Genomic DNA, 25,405 nt, shown 5'->3' on the forward strand with positions numbered 1-25,405 from the left:
TCAGTATTTTTAGGCCTCTGTTGCCTCATCTGTAAAATAAGAATAAGAAAATTGCTTATGTCATTGTTGCGAGGGTTAAAAGAGTTAATACATATAAAGCCCTTAGGATAGGGCGTGGCCATGTGATAAGTGCCCACTAAATATTAGCCACTGTTATTATCTGTTACCCTTATTAAGTCACAAAATGGCAATTTGGGAAAGATGATAGAAATTATCTAGATGGTGGCTCACGCCTGTAATCCAAGCACTTTGGAGGCCAAGGTGGGCGGATCACCTGAGGTCGGGAGTTCAAGACCAACCTGACCAACATGGTGAATCCCTGTCTTTAAAAAAAAAAATAAAGAAATTATCTAGATGATTGGTGGTTTTTTTTTTTTTTTTTTTTGGTATTGTTGTCTTTTTAAATAAACTTTTAATTTTGGAGTAATTTTAGGTTTATAGAAAAGTAAAAATTGTACGGGGAATTTCCATATACTACTCACCCACTTGTCCTCATTTTTGATGTCTTATATTACTATGGAATGTTTGTCAAAACTAAGAAACCGACGTTAGTACATTACTATGAACTAACTCCAGACAATTTAAGTTTAACCAGTTTTTCCATTAGCTTCCTCTTTCTGTTCCAGGGTCTAGTCCAGGATACTCAGTTTAGAACCATTGTAAAACTTTCATCTTCCTTAATATTTATTTACTTAGTTTTTTGAGACAAGGTCTTGCACTGTCCCCTCAGGCTAGGGATCCCCCACTGGCGTGATCATAACTCACTGCAGCTTTGACCTTCTGGGTTCAAGCAATCCTCCCACCTCAACCACCTGGGTAGCTGGGACTACAGGTGCATGCCACCACACCCAGCTAAATTTTTGTATTTTTTGTAGAGACAGGGTCTCACTATGTTGCCCAGGCTGGTTTCAAACCCCTGGGCTCAAGCCATCCTCCTGCCTCAGCCTTTCAAAGTGCTGGGATTACAGGTGTTAGCCACCATACCCGGCCCATATTCCTTAATATTGGGAGGAGGTTTCCTTATAGAAAATCCTATTACAAACAAGCGTGGTGGCTCACTCCTGTAATCCCAGCACTTTGAATGGCTGAGGTGGGGGGATTACCTGAGGTCAGGAGTTTGAGACCACCCTGGCTAACATGCAGAAACCCCGTCTCTATTAAACAAACAAATACAAAAATAAGCTTGGTGTGGTGGCTCACACCTTTAGTTCCAGCTACTCAGGAGGCTGAGGAAGGAAAATCATCTGAACCTGGGAGGCGGAAGTTGCAGTGAGTTGAGATTATGCCATTGCATTCCAGCCTGGGTAGAAGGACTCCAGCAAAGTAGGGCTCAAAAAATCATTGCCATGAAGTCTCCTCGTTCTTAGGGGAAGGAACTGAGGCCCCCAAAAGTGAAGCGACAGTGCTGGGAGAAGCTGGAAGCCCAGAGAAGGTCAGAAAAGGGTCTTCAAGATCTCTTGATCCAGTTCCTGTTGTGGAATAAATGAGTGAGCAGCCATTGGGGACTCCCCAAAATCTGGGTTTGGATCCAGGTTTCCTCACCTTTCCACTCATTTTTCATTGTAAAGTGGGTTCAGCAATCAGTAATGTCTCACAGGACTCAACTCTCACAAAATACCGCACTTTTACCTCCTGAAAGTTAAGTGAGCCATTGTGCCCACTTTCAGCACAGCCTGGAACATGGCAGGTTCTCAAGCAATGTCTGAAAAAAGTGGTCTTGAAAATTAGGAAATTTTGTCCCTAGAACTTATTTCAAGAAGACTGGGACAAGCTGATGCAAAACCAAGAAGAGTTATTCATGAGGAAATCTGTGACACTCAGGAATGGAACCAGAGTTTGAGCATCTGATAAGCAGGATGTCCTGTCTGTTTTTATTCTTGGAGGTTTTTATCATACAATACTACATTATGTTGCAGTCTGACTTTCACACAAATTGGATCCCAAAACTTCTTAGAGGAATTAAAAATACAAACTCGTGGGCAGTATGTGTTTTATAAATTACAGAAAACAGTAGTGTAAAGACATGGCATAGCAAGCGCAGCGAAGCGTGCACAGGCATTGATACCCGGGGAGCGCAGGCACGAGGCGGCAGAGAAGGCACAGCACGCGTGTGAGGCAGCAGGTGCACAGTCCTGTCCCTGGAGCCTGGAGAGATGGGGGAGGAGGGACATCTCTAGCCAGGAGGCTGGGTGAAGGAGCTGAGCCATGGAGACATAAATCCCTTGTATATCTTGCTTATCCTGTCTTTTATGATCTTAATGAATGAGGCCAACTGACTTTTGGAATCTCATCTTCATTGCTTTCCCCCACTCTTGTCTTTGTTGCAACACTTTCTCTGTTTGGATTACCCTCCCCTGCCATCTTTACCTGTTTGAATCACATTGATCTTCTAGGTCCAGCATATTAATGCCACCTCTTCCATGAAGCAAGCCTTGATTTCTGCCTATTCCCCCTAAGCGGGAAATAACCACTTCCTCTTATTGTCCCATGGCCCTTTGTCAGTACTGCCGGCATGGCACTGAATACTTCTTACCTTCTCTTGTAGTTATCAATATGTCTGTCTTATTTTGGACTTTTCACATCTTTTTTTTTTTTTTTTAATTGTACTTTAGGTTCTGGGGTACATGTGCAGATCATGCAGGATTGTTGCATAGGTACACACATGGCAATGTGGTTTGCTACTTTCATTCCCCCCGTCATCTAAATCTGGCATTTCTCCCTATTTTATCCCTCCCTGACCTCCCTACACCCCCTCCCTTGGCCACCCCCAACAGACCATAGTATGTGATGCTCCCCTCCCTGTGTCCATGTGTTCTCACTGTTCAACACCCACCTATGAGTGAGAACATTTGGGGTTTGATTTTCTGTTCTTGTGTCAGTTTGCTGAGAATTATGGTTTCTGGATTCATCCATGTCCCTACAAAGGACACAAACTCATCATTTTTTATGGCTGCATAGTATTCCTTGGTGTATATGTGCCACGTTTTCCTTGTCCAGTATATCGTTGATGGGCATTTGGGTTGGTTCCAGGTCTTTGCTATTGTAAACAGTGCCACTATGAACATATGTGTGCATGTGTCTTTATAATAGAATGATTTATAATCCTTTGTATACATACCTAGTAATGGGATTGCTGGGTCAAATGGAATTTCTATTTCTAGGTCCTTGAGGAAGTGCCACATTGTCTTCCCCAATGGTTGAACTAGTTTATACTCCCACCAACAGTGTAAAAGTGTTCCTATTTCTCCACATCCTCTCCAGCATCTGTTGTCTCCAGATTTTTTAATGATTGCCATTCTAACTGGTGTGAGATAGTATCTCAATGTGGTTTTAATTTGCATTTCTCTAATGACCAGTGATGATGAGCATTTTTTCATATGTTTGTTGGCCTCATATATGTCTTCTTTTGAAAAGTGTCTGTTCATATTCTTTGCCCACTTTTGGATGGGTTTGTTTGTTTTTTTTCTTGTAAATCTGTTTTAGTTTTTTGTAGATTCTGGATATTAGCCCTTTGTCAGATGGGTAGATTGCAAAAATTTTTTCCCATTCTCTTGGTTGCCAGTTCACTCTAATGATTGTTTCTTTTGCTTGCAGAAGCTGTGGAGTTTAATTAGGTTACATTTGTTTATTTTGGCTTTTGTTGCCAATGATTTTGGTGTTTTAGTCGTGAAGTCCTTGCCTATGCCTATGTCCTGAATGGTTTTGCCTAGGTTTTCTTCTAGGGTTTTGATGGTGTTAGGTTTTATGTTTAAGTCTTTAATGCATCTGGAGTTAATTTTAGTGTAAGGTGTTAGAAAGGGGTCCAGTTTCTGCTTTCTGCACACCGCTAGTCAATTTTCCCAACACCATTTATTTAATAGAGAATCCTTTCCCATTGCTTGTTTTGTCTGGTTTGTGAAAGATCAGATAGTTGTAGATGTGTGGCATTGCCTTTGGGGCCTCTGTTCTGTTCCATTGGTCTATATCTCGGTTTTGGTACCAGTATCATGCTGTTTTGATTACTGTAGCCTTGTTGTATAGTTTGAAATCAGGTAGCGTTATGCCTCCAGCTTTGTTCTTTTGCTCAGGATTGTCTTGGTTATGCAGGCTCTCTTTTGGTTCCATATGAAGTTTAAGGTGTTTTTTTCCAGTTCTGTGAAGAAGGTCATTGGTAGCTTGATGGGGATAGTGTTGAATCTATAAATTACTTTGGGCAGTATGGTTATTTTCACGATATTGATTCTTCCTAACCATGGGCATGGAATGTTTCTCCATCTGTTTGTGTTCTCTCTTATTTCCTTGAGCAGTGATTTGTTCTCCTCGAGAGGTCCTTTACATCCTTTCTTAGTTGTATTCCTAGGTATTTTATTCTCTTGGTAGCAATTGTGAATGACAGTTTGCTCATGATTTGGCTGTCTGTTAGTCTGTTATGGATGTATAGAAATGCTTTTGATTTCTGCACATTGATTTTGTATCCTGAGACTTTGCTGAAGTTGCTTATCAGTTTAAGGAGATTTTGGGCTGATAGGGGCTTCTATATATACAATCATGTCATCTGCAAATAGAGATGATTTGATTTCCTCTTTTCCTAATTGAATACCCTTTATTTTTATTTCTTGCCTAATTTCTCTGGCTAGAACTTGCAATACTATATTGAATAGGAGTGGGACAGAGGGCATCCTTGTCTGGTGCCGGATTTCAAAGGGAATGCTTCCAGTTTTTGCCCATTCAGTATGATATTGGCTGTAAGTTTGTCGTAAATAGCTTTTATTGTTTTGAGATATGTTCCTTAGATACCTAGTTTATTGAGAGTTTTTAGCATAAAGGACTGTTGAATTTTGTCAAAGGCCTTCTCTGCATCTGTTGAGATGATCATGTGGTTTTTGTCTTTAGTTCTGTTTATGTGGTGGATTATGTTTATAGGCCTGTGTATGTTGAACCAGCCTTGCATCCCTGGAATGAAGCCTACTTGATTGTGATGGATAAGCTTTTTAATGTGCTGTTGCAATCAGTCAGTATTTTATTGAAGATTTTTGCATCTATGTTCATCATGGATACAGGTATTGATTGACTTACGACCTATGCAACTTATGACCATTCGACTTTACGACCACAATCGCTAGCCATGACTGCTCCGCGTCTGGCAGTGCAAACGTTGCCCAGCTGGGCTTATGACAGTGCGGACCAGCTTCCGGCAGCACTACCATCTCCGCGTGCACCATTTCAACTGTTATCCCAGACTCAGTACAGCAATTTGTGTTTTGTGTCTTGGATATTTTTCATCAAACCCCTCCCAATAAACTTCTTATACATTTTGAAGCAATGGACCCAAACATCGAACGATTTGCAAGGATTGAACGGATGGTGCATGATGTGTTTTGTTCGTATCGTGAAATTTATGAAGGAAAAAAGAAACATACAATTCAGACAAAGCTCACCACGTTTATGAAAAAACCAACTCCGGTAACCCCAACTGCTGCCTCAGATGACGACATCAACGATCCGCAGCCAAGCACCAGCGGCCAATAAAATGTTTCGTACATGTTTATATATTTTGATATGTTTTGCTATTGGAAAAATGTTTCCTATGGTATTTTTTACACCTGTATTTTGTATTTTTGTATGCACCTGTATTTTGTAATTTTGTATGTTTTGCAAATATTAAACCAGTTGTACTGGTAATGCAGTGTTTTACTTAAACCTGACGAATGTGAAAATAAGAAACAAAATGGTGTAGAGATGATACAAATGGCATAAAATGAGCAAAGAAAATTATGATATATAACAATAATGAAAGAAAATTATGATAAAATATGACTTAAAGATTTTTATAACATCATTTCACAGTTCTGTACATATAGCCTACTCAACTTATGACCAAATCGTGTTATGACCGGTCTGTTGGCACCAATTGTGGTCGTAAGTCGAGCACTAGCTGTATTGGCCTGAAGTTTTCTTTTTTTGTTGAGTCTGCCTGGTTTTAATATCAGGATGATGTTGGTCTCATAAAATGATTTGGGAAGGATTCCCTCTTTTTGGATTGTTTGGAATAGCTTCAGAAGGAATGGTACCAGCTCCTCTTTGTATGTCTGGTAGAATTTGGCTATGAACCCATCTGGACCTGGGCTTTTTTTGGTCGGTAGGCTATTAATTGCTGCCTCAACTTCAGCCCTTGTTATTGGTATATTCAAGATTTCAACTTCTTCCTGTTTTAGCTTGGGAGTGTGCAAGTATCCAAGAATTTATCCATTTCTTCCAGGTTTATTGGTTTATGTGCATAGAGTTGTTTGTAGTAATCTCTGATTGTAGTTTGTATTTCTGTGGAATCAGTGGTGATATCCCCTTAGTCATTTTTTTATTGCATTATTTGATTCTTCTCCCTTTTCTTTTTTGTTAATCTGGCTAGTGGTCTTTTCAAAAAGCCAGCTCCTGGATTTATTGATTTTTTTGAAGGGTTTTTTTCTGTCTCTATCTCCCTCAGTTCTGCTGTGATCTTAGTTATTTCTTGTCTTCTGCTAGCTTTTGAGTTTGTTTGATCTTGCTCCTCTAGCTCTTTCAATTTTGATGATAGAGTGTCGATTTTAGATCTTTCCTCACTTCTCATTTAGGCATTTATTGCTATGAATTTCCCTCTAGACATGCTTTACATGGGTCCCAGAGATTCTGGTGCATTGTGTCTTTGTTTTTGTTGGTTTCAAAGAACATCTTTATTTCTGCCTTCATTTCATTGTTTATCCAGTCAACATTCAGGAGCCAGTTGTTCAGTTTCCATGAAGCTGTGCAGTTCTGAGTTAGTTTCTTAATTCTGAGTTCTAATTTGATTGCCCTGTGGTCGGAGAGACTGTTTGTTATGATTTCCGTTCTCTTGCATTTGCTGAGGAGTGATTTACTTCCAATTATGTGGTCAATTTTAGGGTAGGTGCAATGCGGTGCTGAGAAGAATGTTTGTTCTGTGGATTTGGGGTGGAGATTTCTGTAGATGTCTGTTAGGTCCACTTGGTCCAGATCTGAGTTCAAGTCCTGGATATCCTTGTTAATTTTCTTTCTCATTTGTCTGTCCAATATTGACAGTGGAGTGTTAAAGTATCCCACTATTATTGTGTGGGAGTCTAAAGTCTCATTGTAGGTCGTTAAGAACTTGCTTTATGTATCTGGGTGCTCCTGTATTGGGTGCATATATATTTAGGATTGTTAGCTCTTCTTGATGCATTAATCCTTTTACCGTTATGCAATGCCCTTCTTTGTCTCTTTTGATCTTTGTTGGTTTAAAGTCCATTTTATCAGAGACCAAGATTGCAACTCCTGCTTTTTTTTGCTCTCCATTTGCTTGATAAATCTTCCTCTATCCCTTTATTTTGAGCCTATATGTGTCCTTGCACGTGAGGTGGGTTTCCTGGATACAGCACACCGATGGGTCTTGACTTTTTATCCAATTTGCCAGTCTGTGTCTTTTTATTGGGGCATTTATCCCATTTACATTTAAGGTTAATATTGTTATGTTGAATTTGATCCTGCCATTTTGGTGCTACCTGGATGTTTTGCCCATTAGTTGATGCATTTTTTTCATTGCGTCGATGGTCTTTACTATTTGGTACGTTTTTGGAGTGGCTGGTACTGGTTGTTCCTTTCCAAGTTTAGCGCTTCTTTCAGGAGCTCTTGTAAGGCAGGCCTGGTGGTGACAAAGTTTCTGAGCAATTGCTTCCTTGTAAAGAATTTTCTTTCTCCTTTGCTTATGAAGCTTAGTTTGTCTGGTTATGAAATTCTACGTTGAAAGTTCTTTTCTTTAAGGATGTTGAATATTGGCTCCTACTCTCCTCTGGCTTGTAGGGTTTCTGTGGAGAGATCCCCTGTGAGTCTGATGGGCTTCCGTCTGTGGGTAACCTGACCTTTTTCTCTGGCTGTCCTTAGCATTTTTTCCTTCATTTCAACCCTGGTGAATCTGACAATTATGTGCCTTGGGGTTGCTCTTCTTGAGGAATATCTTTGTGATGGTCTCTGTATTTCCTGGACTTGAATGGTGGCCTGGCTTGCTAGGTTGGGGAAGTTCTCCTGGATGATATCCTGAAGAGTATTTTCCGCTTAGATTCATTCTCTCCCTCACATTCAGATATACCTATCAAACGTAGATTAGGTCTTTTCACATAATCCCATATTTCTTGGAGGCTTTGTTCATTTCTTTTCACTCTTTTTTCTCTATTCTTGCCTTCTTGTTTTATTTCATTGAGTTGATCTTCTGTCGCTGATATCCTTTCTTCTTGGTCGATTTGGCTATTGAAACTTATGTATGCTTTGCAAATTTCTCGTGCTGTGTTTTTCAGCTCCATCAAGTCATTTATATTCTCCTCTAAGCTGTTTATTCTAGTTGGCATCTCATCTAACTTTTTTCCTAGGTTCTTAGTTTCTTTGCATTGGATTAGCACATGTTCTTTTAGCTCTGAGAAGTTTATTACCCACCCTCTGTAGCCTGTTTCTGTCAATTCATCAGATTCATTCTCCATCCATCTTTGATCCCTAGCTGTGAGGAGTTGTGATCCTTGGAGGAGGAGAGGTGTTCTGGTTTTTGGTGTTTTCATCCTTTTTGCACTGGGTTCTTTCCATCTTAGTGGCTTTATCTACCTGAGGTCTTTGTAGTTGGTGACTTTTGGATTGGGTCTTTGAGTGGACGTCCTTTTTGTTGATGATGAAGTTATTTCTTTCTGTTTTTTAGTTTTCCTTCTAGCAGTCAGGGCCCTCTGCTACAGGACTGCTGGAGGTCCACTCCAGGCCCTGCTTGCCTGGGGATCACCCATGGAGGCTGCAGAACAGTAAGGGTTGCTGCTGGTTTCTTCTTCTGTTATCTTCGTCCCAGAAGGATACCTGCCAGATGTCAGCCTGAGCTCTCCTTTATGAGGTGTCTCTTTGAGTATATGGGGGTTGGAGAGCTGCTTGAGGAGACAGTCTGTCCCTTATAGGAGCTCAAGTGCTGTGCTGGGAGCTCCGTTGTTCCATGCAGAGCTGCTGGGCAGGTACTTTTAAGTCTGCTGCAGTGGAACTCATAACCACCTCTTTTCCCAGGTGCTCTGTATTAGGAAGGTTGGCTTTATTTATAAGTTCCTGTGGTGCTGCGGCCTTTTTTCATAGATGCCCTGCCCCACACGGAGTAGTCTAGTCACAGTCTGCCAACAGAGGTGTTGCTAAGCTGCTGCAGGCTCTGCCCAGCTGCTGTGTGATCTACCTTGGTAGTGGCAGACTGCCTCAGTAGTGGTGTTTGCCCTTTCCCTGCACTGAGCTGGACCGTCCTGGATCCAGCTGTGCTTGCTGCAAAACTCTCAATCCAGAGCATTTCAGATTGCTTGTTTTGTGGGAGTGGTACCCGCTGAGCCAGTTTGCCTGGCTCCCTGTCTCTGCCCCCTCCCTTTCAGCTGAATGGGTGACTGTGTCACGGCTTCCCAGATTTGTGTGAGTTTCTTTGTGCCAAGTCAGCACTGGCTGAAACTGCCATGCTGAAAACTTGTGACACTTTTCGGCCTGGGAATCTCCTGGTCTGTGGGCAGTGAAAATTTGTTTGGAAATGCGGTGGGCACTCACCCTCTGTGTAGTTCTTGCTGGGAACTACACTGCGGAGCGGTTCCTATTCGGCCATCTTGGATCGACTTTTTACTTCTTTAGGACATTCCTGTCTGCCTGGAAGTTGGTAAACACATAGTGAACATTTGTTGGATGAATGGACAGGTTTGACATTGCTGACGCTAGACTCAGATTTAGTTTCTTTAGAGTAGAATTTTATTTTATTTTATATTTTTTGACACAGATTCTTGTTCTGTCACTCAGGCTGATGTGCAGTGGTGGGTTCTTGACTCACTGCAACTCTACCTCCTGGGTTCAGGAGATTCTCCTATCTCAGCCTCCTGAGCAGCTGGGATTACAGGTGCCCGCCACCACACCTGACTAGTTTTCTTTGTATTTTTAGTAGAGATTGTGTTTTGCCATGTTGCCAAGGCTGGTGAGAAACCCCTGACCTCAAGTGAGCCGCCTGCCTTGACCTCCCAAAGTGCTGGGATTACAGGTGTGAGCCACCATGCCACACCTAGAGTAGAATTCATTCCACAGTAAAGTCACAGGCACTGTTTCAGCAGTAACGAGCCCATTTGTTGAGAGTTCACACATTGGGATGTGTTTTTATACTTGTAACATTGATGTGGATTTGTTTGTTTGTTTTGATATGTAAGGGCCAAGCAAGAAATGGTTTGTTACTCTACAAGTATTTCTGGTATAGAACGCAAATGCTCTCTTATTCTTTCAACTGGCTTTATACGAAGAAGAGATCACTGGGCTCAGAAAGGCCCCATTTTTTCAGATTTTACTGCAGTTCCTTACTGACTTGACTGAGGAGTACACTCCCTTTCCAGTTTTTAAAAAGATACTACCAGGATGCCCCAAAGCTTATAGTTGGGCTTTTTTGTACATGTTGATTTTTTTAAAAAAATATGGTAACAGAATGCATACCACTGAGGTGGTAAATGGAAAAAAGAAGTGCAGTGGAGTATACTGTCTGTTTCTTGGGGCCTTTTCTATTAATCACAGGAGGGAGCGTCAGACATGACCAGATAAGAGAGCCAGCTGACCCTAAGTTCATGCCAACTCAAAATCAGAATGGCAAAATTCGGAGGAGTTTGATGCTGTTGAATTGAGAAAGCATGAGGTTCTCAGAGTGATGGAGCTGGAAGGATCATAGAGATCATCTAGTCTAATGGTTCTCAAACTCGAAGGAACGTTAGGGTCATTCTGGAGAGTTTACTGGGCTCCGTCCCTGAGGTTCTGATGCTGTAGATTGGGTGGGACCCCTGAATTTACATTTCTTAGAAGCTCACACGTGCTACCAATGTTGAAGAGAACCTATGATCTAGTTCAGCTTCTGTGATTTCTTGCTTTATTTCTTTTGTAAAAAATAAAAATAAAAATAAAGATGGGGAAACAAGACCTGGAAATAGAAAAGATTTGCCTAGAGTCGCACAGTCTGTCGGGTGAGGTAGAGTCAAAACCAGGCATCCCGACTCATGGCCTGTTTCACATCGCCATGAGAGATTGTTCTGGAACAATATTATTTTTAGTTCTACTGCAGAATGATAGCTGGGTCTTACCCCCTTTGCCTGATCTGGTCACAAACTTATTTTTCAGGGCTTTCCATTAGCCTCTCTTCAACCAATTAAAAAAAAATCAGTTAACTCACATTTACTGACCACTGCTGTGTGTTCAGAACTGTATTTAGACTAGTGGCATAGCAGTGCCATAGTCTGAAAACATTTGTCATCTGTAAACAAAGACACTCACCCCTCCTAGGGCTGCAGGAAGTCACTGAACATGTACCTGGCCCTCAGTGTACACACCACGAATAATAGACCTTGTTATAGTCATTGCTAAAGAGAATAAGATGTGGTCTGCACCCTCTCAGGCACCAGTGGCTTCTTGAGCAGTGTGATAGAGACAGCTGGGATTTAATGGAAAACACAAGGCTAAGAATTGGGAGAGCTGGGTTCAAGCCCCAGCTTTGCCTCTGAATGGCTGTGTAGTCTTGAACAAGTCAACTGCCTTCTCTGAGCTGTAATTTGAAGTAGACGTAGCCTAAGCAACAGGAAAGCAGTAGTGAGCTAGAGAAAGGATAGAAATTGGGAAGAAGTGGAAATCTGCTTGGGAGATGGCAAGATTTGGGCTGCGGTGGAATTGATTTGAGGAGGAGGCCTGGTAGAAAGAGCTAGGCAGCAGGAGGCTCCGTGTCTGAAGGGATAGCTCGCCTGGGGGGTGGTCCAGTGATGGTTGAATGGGTGGGCCAACCCAGTGAGGGGATTGCCTACAGTCCAGTAGAGATGTCCTCATTTTCATGGCAAGGTAGCAGACAGACCCAGGCCTGGGAAGGAGGGCTGGTTGAAGGGAGATGGATGCCAGTCTTGGAGCATGGTAGGAGAATCTGGCCAGGATGATGGCATCTGTTTTGGATTGTGGCCTTGAGGCACATTTTCAGTTCTGCTCCCTGGACCGGCATGGGAGGATGGCAGACAGTACAGTGATTTGGATGCAGGATTGATCCTGCCACCTTGATTTCTGCCTTTATTTAGTGGCAAAGAGACTAGATCAGAAAAGTACTGAATGTGATTGCTGTAGTCCTTCATGATTGATTTAGGAGCTGGGAGAGGCCTGGCTAGGAGCTGGGGGATCCTTGGGAAGAGGAAGATACGGTCTCACGTGAACCTCAGCTCTCTCATCTATAAAACGAGAGTAATGATGGTGATTATGCTGATGTTACCTATTCTGGCTGGAGTAAGGGTTAAAGTGCTTGTCTGTAGGAAGGTACTTCCTGTTATACTAGAGAAGTGCTGGGAAGATGTGACTATGGGCACAGTTGTGTCATGTTTTAGATGGTGCTAAGTCCTGGCCAATTCCATGCATGCTCTTTTCCTTTAGAGATGTTGGCAAAGGTGTACTTGGGAGCTTTGATGACGCTGACACTGCAGTGCCCTCAGTTTACATGTATAAGAAGGGTGAGCCTCCCACAGTCTCACTTAGACGGGGATTCAAGGCTGTGATGGAGCTCCCAGAGTTTCCAGGTTCTCTGCTGCTTGATAGTCAGTGCTGGGAGAGACCTCAGGGATTCAGCCAATTTCACAGATGGGGAGAGTGAGGCATGCTGGGAAGTCTGGCCCCAGTGGAGGACACCATGTGCCCACAGGGAAGCGTCTTTCCCAGCCCCCTCCTCGTGCTTCTCCTCATTTCTCTCTGGAAGTCCTAGTTCTCCTCCTCCTGCAGAGACCCCCTTAGGGTGATTGCCCATGTGTCTTCATTTATCTCCTTTTTTTCTGTTGCCCAGGGACTACTGTAAGCACCATGCTGGTTGCTGACTGTTTGCTTTTCTAAGATTTGGAATCTCTGTTTGTTCACATCACAGCTCAAGAGAATACGTTCTCATTCTCCCAATGTTTGACTTCTGCCTGTTGCATCATACTGGTCTGCCTTGTTTGGATTAAACTTCTGGCAATCATTTACCTTTATGGTTCTCTTAACTTCAGGTCACACTGTTGTTTAGTCAGTGTGAGAATCTATCAGATATTCTGCACTTTGCAAAATGAGCTTCGCAGCCCATTTGTGTGGCAGCAAGGAAACTTGCCACTTTTTTTTTTTTTTTTTTTTTGAGGTGGAGTCTCGCATTATCGTTCAGGCTATAGTGCAGTGGTGCGATCTCGGTTCACTGCAATCTCTGCCTTTGGGTTCAAGCAATTCTCCTGCCTCAGCCTCCTGAGTAGCTGGGACTACACGCATGCACCACCATGCCCAGCTAATGTTTTTGTATTTTTAGTAGAGACGGGGTTTCACCATGTTGGTCAGGATGGTCTCGATCTCCTGACCTCGTGATCTGCCTGCCTTGGCCTCCCAAAGTGCTGGGATTACAGGTGTGAGCCACTGCGCCCATTGGGACACTTGTTGATTCCATATTTATTGTCTGCTGTTCCAGGGACTGGGGACTAGAGGTGAATACAGCCACGTTTGGACTGTCTAGGAGGTTGTGATCCACAGAGGAAACAGACTTGAAAGCCAACTTGGGGCAGGGGGTGAAGTATCGTAATACTGCTGTCTGTGTGTATATGGAGGAAGGTTCCTAGTAGCAGGGTGGTTGAGAGAATGCATCATCGTTGCAGATTGGTGCTTCTGTTATAACATAACATATGCAGATATGTTAGGCCAGGGAGAAAGAGAGAGAGAGAGAGAGAGACAGAGAGAGCACGAGAGAGACTGGGAGGGAGAGAGACACACAGAGAGAGGTTTTCAAAGCATTGATATGGGGTCTACGTATCCTGCCCCCCCCCCCCATTCCCTATGACCATAGAAGCATGCTGCCCTGCAAGGCTTTTGTTTGCCACCTTGAAGACATGGATGGAATCCTCAGCTGTGACCTTGCGTTGCCTCCTGTCTTCATAGTGGAGCTTCTTTATCTGACCTGTGCCTCTGATGAGCAGCCCTCCATCACAGCCCTGCGGCCACGTCCTAGGCCCCTGCCTTCAGCTCTCCAGTTCATTTCCTGTCTTGTTCCCATTGCCACCTGCGGGCTTGGAGGGCCACCTGACGCCCTCTCCCTCGGTTCCCCTGTGACTCCAGAGCTGCTCCCCTTCTGGGGTGCCCACATCTGCGACACACTTGTTTGCCGAGTGCATTTGCTGCACTTACAGTTCCTCTCTCGCTCTCGTATTTCCATTTAAAGCCCTCTTGAGAGGTCTGTCTCCTGCCAGCAGCATTCCTTCTGGTTTACTAGAACTCTGTTTCTTACCCTGCCAGGAATCCAGACATGGAGTGAGCTTCAGCACAGCCTCTCTGCAGTCTCTTGTCTCCTCCAAAATTGTGGCCTCTGGCTGTGAGAAACGGGCATCCTGAGTCAGTGAGACCAGCAGTTAACATGCAGCATCTTCCCTCCCCGCCCCCCCACCCCAAGTGAGCCTTTCTTATTCTTCCTCCTCTTCCACTCAGCCTCATCCTGCCTTGGGTCCATTTGACAGACAGTGACTCCTTCAGTCCTTGTTGTCTTTTGTGTGGTGTCTGTGCCTGACAGGTCAGAAATTACTTGTGAAGCAAGATGGGGGATCATTGGTTGTTTCCACTTTTAGGAGGAAGTCAGAATGGCTCCTTAGTGATGCTTAGCCAATAAGAATGTACTGATTTGGTTTACTAATAAATTTCATTTCTGAATACCAATATATGCATAGCCTTGTTTGAAGAAAATTAAGGAGAACTGTTTTGCAAGTGGCAATGAGCGTAAGACACTTACAATCTTCCTGCCCTTGCTGGTGCGGGCTTCTGTGCTCCCTGACTCTCCTTTTGTTAAAGGTGTCTGGGAAGGCATTTGTCCTTCGGCTTCCCAGCTGGCCTCTTGTCTTCTCACTCCTGTAGCCCATGGGTAGAATCTCTCGCGCTGTGCACGCCTTGCCCTGCTATCATCTGACCTTGCCTCTGTTTCCAGGGTTTGCTCTGGCTGTCCCCTGCCAGGCATACTCTGTGAGTGCGTCACAGAGCCATGAGCATGCCTGGCAGGGGACAGCCAGAGGCCGCCGTTGCTACTCTGAGTGTGTCCCTGGTCTCACTCTCTTGCAGCACATGCTGCCCCGATGGCCTGAGGGCCCTTCCCCTTTGTTTCTATCTGGAGACTGTTCACTTATCCCTTGAAGTGTAGCATAGCTGTTTCCTCCTTCTTGAACCTCCTTATATTTCCTCAAGAAGACTTGAAGGCAAAAATAAACCCCAACTTACTATCTGTGGTATGTTTCTGTTATAAGCGTAGGACCTACTCGTAATAACACATTTCAAAAATATGGAACCGTATAAAGAAAATGAGCATCACTCATAAATCACTATTTAGACACATGCATTGTTTATGTTTCTGATATTCTTTCTTTAGTAGTGCTTTTCGTGATTTTATGTGCATTTGCATTTTACTGACTAAATATTACTATGTAAACATTTTCATATCTTGCCACTTCACCTAACAATAGAACATGAGCAGTTTCTTATGGCATTAAGAATTGTTTGTACATGTAATTTTGAATGGCTGTATATGATTTCATCTTAAGAATATACCATAATTGTAATTTTTCATTGTTATAAATAGCACTGTGGTCAACATCCTTCTTACAAAATTCTTTACCTGCACCTATGATTTCATTTTCTAAGGTAGATTATTAGAATGTGAACTACCTTGCACAAAGGACAATAACTTCTTCACCCTTAGTTTCAGAAAGAACATGTTGTCTTTGGAGAAAGATAGAAACATGGAAAAGCATAAAGAAGAAAATAGGCCAGGCGCAGTGGCTCACACCTGTAATCCCAGCATTTTGGGAGACTGAGGCAGGCGGTTCACGAGGTCAGGAGTTCAAGACCAACCTGGCCAATATGGTGAAACCCTGTCTCTACTAATACAAAAATTAGCTGGGCATGGTGGCACATGCCTGTAATTCCAGCTACTGGGGAGGCTGAGACAGGAGAATTGCTTGAACCCAGGAGGCAGAGGTTGCAGTGAGCTGAGATCACACCACTGCACTCCAGCCTGGCAAGAGAGCAAGACTCCATCTTAAAAAAAAAAAAAAAAAAAAAAAAAAAAAAAAAAAAAAAAAAAAAAAAAAGAAAAATAGAAAAAGTAGAAGAAAATAAAAACCGCCTGCAATCATTTGCAACAATCAGTGTGAAATTTGCTACATAATTAGATCTGTGTATCCACCTTTCTACTCTATAGGTTGCCATTTTCTGTGAAGGACTTGTTAGTAAATATTTCAGGCTTCGCAGGCCACACGTGGTTTCTTGTCTCCTCCTCCTCTTGTTTCTGCTGCTGCTTCAAGATCCTTTTAACTATATAAAAATTATTTCTACGTACTAAGCTGTATGAATACCAGTTTGCCACCCTGCTTCCAGCCTCAAAAGTGGAATAATCCTGTACGTACTTTTAAAGCAATTTTAAAAAACTTATTTAATTAATTTAAAAATTAATTGATTACTTTTTAAAGACAGGGTCACTCTCTGTTGCTCAGGCTGCAGCACAGTGGCATGATCATAGCTCACTGCAGCCTTGGAAATCCTGGGCTCAATCAGTTCTCCTGCCAAGTAGCTGGGACTGTAGGTGCACGCCACTGCCCCTGGCCCTGTACATACTATTTTGTAATTGTTCTCTTTCACAATGTAACTACTTCATCACGGTTTCTCACGGTTTTCTGCTTTAGGCAATGCAGATATAATCACTGGCTTTCTGCTGAGATGCCCACAGCATTTTGGCCAGGTCTCTGATACAGAATTTAAGGCACATTTTATTGTGAGTGTTTGCTGAGATGTCTCTTTCTTCAGTCTTACTGCTCTTTGTCTTTCCACCTTCAGCACATTTCCTGAGTGGTGCTTAATAGATGCTCAGCAAATCTGTGTGGAAAGATTGCCTTAGGCTGCAAGTTCATCCTTTCACAATGCCTACATTTAGATTGCAACTCCAGGTTTTCTCCTTGGGCCAGCAGCATCGGTATCATTTAGTACTTGTTACCAATGGAGACTCTCAGCCTCACCCCAGAATTGTGTCTTTAGATGTTCCTGAAAGTTTGAGAAGCATTATTCTAGAGCTCATCTCTGCTTTATTCATCACATCCTTATTTATTGTCATCCCTACCTCATTCTTTTCATTGGTGGGAACTTCTGTGAATAGACCATGGGTATTCCTTAATTGACTGACACAATTTGTTTCCCCTATAGCACCAGATGCCATCTTGCCTATTGAGATCTACATGGCTGCCATTGCTTTTGGCTGGGAGTAGTTGCGGTAGTGAAGGGAGCAAATATTTAATTCGCACCTGCTTTGTGCCCAGTTCTATGCCCAGCTCTTTACACACATTCTTCCGAGGGTGAGACATGATGGTGTTGGCTGGAGACAATATAGGGATCTTCAAGTCCAGTGATTTTTTTTAACCAGCTAAAGAATTAAAAGAAGAAGTATAATATATAGGTACATGTATATATGTGTGTGTATATAATATATGTACATATATAAATATATATGTGCATATATATGTGTGTGTGTATATATATAAACACACACACAAACCTATATATATCCATATATATGTATATATATACACACACACGTGTATATATATATATACACACACACACACACACACACACAAAAGCCTATATATATATCCATTATATATATGTATATACACACACATGCCCAGCTCTTACTCCAGTCTGGAATCAGACTAGCTAGACGGGGCCAAGAGTACTTAGAGAAAATTCCCTCTGTGTTTCCATTGCACACTGCTGGTTAAGAACTAGTGGTCTAGGCCAGTATTAATTGTGCAGATGAGAAAAGTGAGGCCCAAACAGGTCAGTGAGCATCCCAAGGTCACATGCATTCAATAGCAAGGCCGGACGTAGATTTTGTACTGTCTGCCTGAGGACGCCCTTCACGTTTACCCGAGCTGTTTCTGACCTGCAGGGTTGGGGTAGAAGTGGAACTGGATGAAGAGGTTGAACTCTTATCCTCAGATCTCTGAGCCTCATTGGGCAGCTGGGAGTGTAGAAAACATACACTAAGTCCTGCAGGATCTTTTCTGTTCCCTTTCCACCTTTGCCTGCCTTCCTGGTGTCTGCTTTTGGGGCTGATTAAAGAGGCTCGAGGCACTGAAGAGCATCAATGGCAACTGCTTTAAGTGACTCAGGCAGCTGCTTTGGTATCTGGGGTCTTCCTTTACCTTTGCAGAGTCACGGACAGCCCTTAGAGGCAGGAGTGAAAGAAGCTTTGTTCTGGTCATTTTTCACTGTCCCCTCTGTGTCAGACACAGTAATGGAAACCCTGGTCAACTTCCAGCTTCTAGTTGTGCCCAGCCAGTGACAAAGAGAATGAGACATCAGCTGAGGCTTTGCAAAGACATCCTATGGAAGGGCATAGAGACTTCATGTAGACGCCAAGGGTGGGATCAGCGCTCTGGTTATGTGGTAAACTGGAATGGGAAGCCAGAACAGAACTAATGAACTTGAGAGCTGCCATTTACCTAGTGCTCACTGGGCCAGGCACTTTGCCTACATCATTTCCCTTAATCCTATAACAGCCATGGGAGGGGTGGGACTAAGGGAAGCACTGGGGAGGTTTTGTGACCTCCTACAAGTGGCAAGCTGGGATGTGAACCCAGTTCCGCTTGATTTTAAAGTCCGTGACCTGGATTCTCATACGCTGCTTCCCTAGCTGGTTCCACGCTTCTGCCTTCTAACCTGCCGCTCCTAGGGATTTAACGAAAAAGCCCACAGAGATAGACTGAACGAGTGTGTAAGGACCCATGGCAGGGGATGTCAGAAATGGAGTGGACTGTATCAGTTGGTGTAAGATTTCCAGTTGCTGGAGGTGTTTAGGCAGGGACCGTGGTACCTCTTGGTGGGAGACTATCAAGTAGAAGATGTGACTGGCCATCGCAATGCCTCTGGGATTCTAATTCGTCAGGGTTTCCAAGATGTGAATTTGTTTGGAAGATTCTGTCATAGAATTTCAGGATTCTGTCATTATAAAATATACTTGGGGTAAAAGTCTGTGGATAAGGCATTGGTGAGGCTCTGAAGGATTTGACTTTTCACAGCCTGCTTCCAGCACCGAGAGTCCTGCTGCTGTGCTTTCTCAGTGCCTGCCACATGCCCTGCATTTGGTTCTGGACAGGCCCCAGATATGAGAACTATCCCATGAGGAGCTCCCCACCCAGGAGGGGAGGGAGACCATCCTCTCATTGAAAGGTAAACTACCCAGTACCAGGGAGTATGGGGAAAGAGACGAGTGTGCACCTGGGGAGTTTACAAGAGGGATGTGTTCAATGAACCAGGAAATTTGTTTTTTTTTTTTTTTTTTTTGAGACGGAGTTTCGCTCTTGTTACCCAGGCTGGAGTGCAATGGCGCGATCTCGGCTCACCGCAACCTCCGCCTCCCGGGTTCAGGCAATTCTCCTGCCTCAGCCTCCTCAGTAGCTGGGATTACAGGCACGCGCCACCATGCCCAGCTAATTTTTTGTATTTTTAGTAGAGACGGGGTTTCACCATGTTGACCAGGATGGTCTCGATCTCTTGACCTCGTGATCCACCCACCTCGGCCTCCCACAGTGCTGGGATTACAGGCTTGAGCCACCGCGCCCGGCCTGGAAATTTGTTTTTTAAATATTGGATTTGAACTGGGCTTTGAAGGCTCTATGGCATGCCCTTAGGTTGTAGGAGGGTGGCATCTGGCCACCATCCTGAGCTGTGTGGTGGGAAAAGCAGGTCAGACCCTAATGTGAGCGTTGAATAATAAATGAATAAAAAGGAATTGAAGAGTAAGCCTCCTGGGCTTCTTTCTAAAGTTAATAGGACTTTGGTAAACTTTTTTTTTTCCCCCCAGGATGGTAGAGAAAGAACATGGGTACATTCTATAATTCAATAAACATTTACATTGAGGCCACTATGACTGGTGCAAGCTGAGCTGACCGCTAATAATGACTAAGAATTAGCCTGAAGGAGAGGTTGGGCAGGGCCTTCCAGGAAGGGGGACTGGTTGGTGCAGGTAAAGGTTAATGCAGTGTCAGTACCTAGGAATCGAAAGGCTCTCAATGCTGAGATGGTGACAGGGTCTTGGACATAATGAGAGAGAGCTATTAAACACAGTCACAGGTACAGTGTGAAACTTTGGAAATGCCTAAAAATGACGTCCATGAGAGTGCTGCTGTGAACTCTGATAAATATTTGTACACGGTCTCTGGAATATTTCTACCTCTGTTTGCAGAGATGCCTTCTTTTTATACTTCTTTTGATGGTAGAGGAGGAAAGGACTTGAGTCTTATAGTCAAAGAGGCCTGGTTTTGAAATTGTCCTCTGTTAATTTACAGCCAGAGTTGTTTCTCCTCCCTGAGTTTCAGGTTCTTCATCTGTGAGATGGGGGAGCCGGGGGGAATATTCTGACCCAGTTGCACAGGTTGCAGGGAAGGAGAGAATATCCGTCGAGTCTGGTAAATGTGAGTCATGGACATTAATCTTCTTCACGAGCCCTTGTTTTATCCAGAGTGGATAACTCTCTCTTCCTCCTGTGTACCCCACACTTTGCTGACTTTGTGCCTTTGCTTGTGTAATTTCCACCTTCCTGAAAGCTACTTTTTTTTTTTTTAAAGATAGGGTTTCACCATGTTGGCCAGGCTGGTCTCGAACTCCAGACCCCAAGTGATCCGCCCACCTTGGCCTCCCAAAGTGCTGGGATTACAGGTGTGAGCCACCACGCCCGGCCTCAGAAAGCTACTTTTTCTTCACATGTTTCAGTCATTTCCATTTGTTCGGGTCAGGCCTCTTCATGGTTCCTCGTACGCTCTCCCTAGAAATCCCAGCACGCAGCAGCCTCCCTTCTGTCCCTTCTCTCCTGGTGTGGATAATTTTTGACCTAATGCTATGTGTTCTTTTTACACCCATCTTACCCGTCAGCTCCCTGAGGTCAAGGTTCTGGCTCATCTCTTCCCCTCTCTGCAACACTCAGCACGAAGCCTGGCACAGAGTGGGTGCCCATAAATGGGTCTTAAATGAGAAGAGAAGTGCTCAGGCTGGCAACTGGCATTCCCCTGGCTTTAGAAACCTGAGACAAGAAAAGCTGGTGTAGGAAAGGAGCGTCAGCCTGTGGATTCCTCTTTCCTTATTCAGGGTACAGGTTGGCATTGCCCGGAGGCATAGTTCCTTGAGACTTACCACCTCAGGCCTAAATCTGCCTTCTTTAATTACCTCCTTTCCAGGGAACAGGAGTGCGTGTTGTCTGTCCAGAGCTGCTAAATATAGCTCCAACCCCCAGGCCTTGGTGTGCTCCTGGGCCACCGGGCTGCACAGCCTGAGATGTCTGTTGATTTTGGAGTTTCCTCAGGGATTCTTTACATTTTCAAGTTTTCATAAGGGACTGCTTCTTATTTTGAAGCCAGCAAAGACACTTGAAGGGCACAGAGCGTTGAAAATTTTGTAGGAGGATGCTAGGAGAGAGTTAAAGAGCTTGGGCAGAGAAGGGGAAAGAGAAGTTCTTACAAGAGGGCTAGGTGGCTTAAAAAGAGGACCTTGTTATGCATTTGATGATCTTCAAAAGAGTGACATCTTGTAATGGTTTTCCCCGTAAAGCCCCTTCACATTTGACTTTTGTGACCTCTCAGTCCTGCTGTTGGTAATCTTTTTTAGCTTGAAATAATTTTTTTCTAGGATTTTTTTTTTTTAAATTTAAAAGATGCTATAATACATGTTTATAGTAAAAATAAAATATGGAAGTGTTTATAATAAAACAGTAATTTCCTGTCCCATCTCTTCCCAGACCAGTTCCATTACCCACAGTCAACCACTTGTAACCATTTTTTGCTTTTAATTTTTTTCGTTCTTACTATCTTATTTCTAAATACCATGCTTCTGTCTCTCATTCTTGAGTTACTACTTTTAGATATGCCTATTTGACTTTATTTGTATCCAGTTGGTCCTTCCCAGTTCTCTTCCCAGGTTTTGACAGTCACGTTTCTACTTTTATTCTTTGTTGGTTTCCTTTATGTTTACAGAATATGCATAAATCTCAATCTCTTGCTGTATCAACTTTTGACAGTTTCGCTTCATTCACTATTTTGTAAGATGAAGATGTTAGAATTTCCCTCCACGTTTCCTCTCCACATTTACTTGTCAATAATGTTTTAGGTTACCTTTTGCATCTCTAGGGTTTATAATGGAAACATGCATATATGCACATGTATATATTAATAGTTTTATACATGTAACCAAGTCTTCTGTGCTCTGTGGTTTGATTGCAAAAGCTAAAAAAATAAATGATATTTACATTATGACTTCTAGGTAAATGTTGCTCAATACAGGGCTAAGTCATGTGCTGTGGTTTCATTTCCTTTTCTGGGGTTCTGAGGTCACCACCTTTGCCACTTATAGGAGACTGAACTTTCCCTTAGCATCAAAATCTAATAGATCATTCTAATTTTTTTGTAGTTGTTCAGAGTCATTCTGCATTTTGTTTATTTTATTTCTATAGTAAATAGATAATAAGCTTCTTATTATAATTTCTTCTTATTTCTTAGAATTGTAGGTGGTATTTTATTTTTGCTGAGAGAAAAAATTAAGCATTTTCTACCGTATCTCTTATGTCTTCTGTCTTTCTTATTGTTCTCTTGCCTGCTTGGAGTCTGTTCCGTGTGTCTTCTTCAAGTTCCAGCAGTTTTTTCTCTTACTTTAGACTGGTTTCTCCATATTTGGGCTATAATTTTGTATGCAGTTTCCTCCTTCTCCCCCCAACCGAGTTTCAAATTGCTTCCTTCTATTTAAACCCCTGTGTTGTTATTATGGTTTCAGATATTTCCAGGCCTTTATGGAGGCACCCTTCTGGAGCTCCTGAGTAATGTCATTATCTGTTAGTCATCATTATTATTATTCAAAAGCAGATATGTCATTAAAATATTATTCACCAATTTTTAAAGGCTAGACAATTTTGTTTGCTCTTTCTTTTTTCTCTACTGAATATTCATAGATATTCTAGTTTATAATTCCTATATATTGAATAGCTACTCTCCTGTGCCACTGAGTGGATGTACTATTTTTAAAATTTATCCATTTACATATTATTGAATAGGAGTTATTGCCAGTTGTTTGCTCTTATAAATAATACTCTTTTGAACATTTTATGCATAGAGCCTTTTCATTAAATTATTTTATATGAATTCTTGGTAGGGTAAGAAAACTGGAAAGCCAGTGTCATCATCTTTGAGGACATGTGCCAATGACTCCAATTGTGCTAGGTTTTAGTGGGGATCACTTGGCATTTCTTACTTAAGAACCTTTTCTGTTCTTTTGGAAAGGAGCAGTAGTAATTGGGAGAGGAGTACCACCTCTAACTCAGCACATTTCTTTTTCTTGGCAGCCTTTGGAAGATTAATATTGTGATTTACTGCACAGTTGGTACTGCCTAGTAATTCGCTGAGTATCTCCCTCTTTAAAGGAGTCCTCAGGGGTCAGCCAACACTCCATGACTTAGGGCCATGATGCTCTTATCACCTAAAATCTTTGTATAATAATTATTTGGCCACGTGTTATTCAGCATGATCATCTCCAAATGGATCATTGCTCTTATTCACTGGAATTATTTCTTGGTGACTTTTGGAAAAATCAGATTCATTCTTAAAACTCAAAGAGGAATTTCCGTTGAGAATATTCTACAAGATTTACAACTGCTTCTACACAGGGTATATATGGAAGGGATTTGAGGAATGGCAGGTTGTTAGAATGAATGAACTGCTGGGAAGAAATCCATAGTCACAGGAAGCGTAAGCATTGATGTATTGAAGATGCTGCGTCCTTGTTTGTCACCTGCATCATGGTATTACTATAAAACCTCATCAGGCTAGCAACGTTAACTCTATGGAGTTTACAAATGAAATCTGCATCACACAATTACACAAAAATGGGATCCTTATCTTTGAAAAGCTTAACAATTCATAGATGAACACTGATCATACACTAAAAGAATATATACCAACTGCCCTATGGAAAAGACCTAAGCTTAGTGACTCACAGTCTAATTATTTTGGTTAGTAGGTGATAATGTATTAAAGGTGAAGGTGAGACACATATATCCAAAATTTCACAGCTTGGAGAGGATGTGGTCCAACAGTGCTTTTTTTTTTTTTGAGACAGTGTCCCACTCTGTCACCCAAGCTGGAATGCACTGCCATGATTGAGGCTTAACGAAGCCTCAGCCTCCTTGGGCTCAGGTGATTTTCCCACCTCAGCCTCCCAAGTAGCTGGGACTACAAGCATGTTCCACCACGTCTAGCTAATTTTTGTATTTTTTTTTTTTTTTTTGAGACGGAGTTTTGCTCTTGTTGCCCAGGCTGGAGTGCAATGGCGCGATCTCGGCTCACCNATTTTTTGTATTTTTAGTAGAGACGGGGTTTCACCATGTTGACCAGGATGGTCTCGATCTCTTGACCTTGTGATCCACCTGCCTCGGCCTCCCAAAGTGTTGGGATTACAGGCGTGAGACACCGCGCCCGGCCCAAATTTTGTATTTTTTAATAGTGACAGGGTTTCATCAGGTTTCTTAGGCTGGTCTCAAACTCCTGGGCCCAAGTGATCCTCCTACCTCGACCTCCCAAAGTGCTGGGATTATAGGCATAAGCAACCACACTAGGCCCATAAGGAACAATTTCTGAGATGAGGGAGAGTGATAGGCAGGCCAGGGTCCTTTCTTAGGATATAACTGGGGCCGTACTATGGTTTCTGATATTTGAAGAATTTGGAATTCTGATTTATTTTTGCCTAAGACACCTCATTCTCTGGAACACAAATTCCACATCTATGAAATGACACGAGTTGTATCTGATGGCCTGGACTCTGTAGACCCTTCTGTTCTGAGTTCCATGACTGTGTAATTTCTGGGCTCTGTCCCAAGTCCAAGATGATTTGAAAAGACAAAAAAAAGACCTTGCTGAATCAGTACCAGCATCACCTGCTTCAGTCTGGCTGGGAAGTAGGTCAGAACTTGGCAGACATGAGAATGTGGTTGGCTCCAGCTGTGAGCTCTGCCGGGGTCCTCTTTGTAGACACCTGCCTTAGGAAGGGTCTGTGAAAGAGGGGCTGCTGACACTCAGAGGTGGGGAAGGGTTTATTTTTGGCTGTAGGTGCTGCAAGCAAAGTGGGGTGATTGATGAGAAAAGGGGCTAGTGGGGGTGGGGAGTGAAAGACTGAAAGAGAGGAGCATGTATTGGGTGCATAACTTGTGTGGAGAAATGGCCAATATTTTTTACTCCTCCCACACACACTGTAACGTAGGTGGTAGGTGTCATTCTTTTGATTTTTTTTTTTTGAAAACTGGAGATTTTAATCTAATATTGTGATTATTTTAAAAATCAGAATTTCTCCTTCT

At 42.8% G+C, this 25,405-nt stretch overlaps 2 protein-coding genes across 5 annotated transcripts in view; both read left to right on the top strand.

The window, feature by feature from the left end:
* Positions 1-25,405, top strand: part of LOC108318535 (LIM domain containing preferred translocation partner in lipoma) — a 731,582-nt gene that overhangs the window by 18,541 nt on the left and 687,636 nt on the right. The window lies entirely within an intron of this gene.
* LOC108318536 lies at positions 13,388-14,953 on the top strand. Its single transcript, XM_017549621.2, has one exon. The coding sequence runs from the start codon at positions 13,839-13,841 to the stop codon at positions 14,202-14,204; it is 366 nt and encodes a 121-aa protein (XP_017405110.1). The 5' UTR covers positions 13,388-13,838; the 3' UTR covers positions 14,205-14,953.

The sequence above is a fragment of the Cebus imitator genome, unplaced genomic scaffold, assembly GCF_001604975.1.
Source record: "Cebus imitator isolate Cc_AM_T3 unplaced genomic scaffold, Cebus_imitator-1.0 Scaffold220, whole genome shotgun sequence".
Taxonomy (NCBI): domain Eukaryota; kingdom Metazoa; phylum Chordata; class Mammalia; order Primates; family Cebidae; genus Cebus; species Cebus imitator.

What these genes read in the sequence shown, in the direction of transcription:
- LOC108318536 (XM_017549621.2), top strand. Translation starts at nt 13,839, where the DNA reads ATGCTGCCCTGCAAGGCTTTTGTTTGCCACCTTGAAGACATGGATGGA.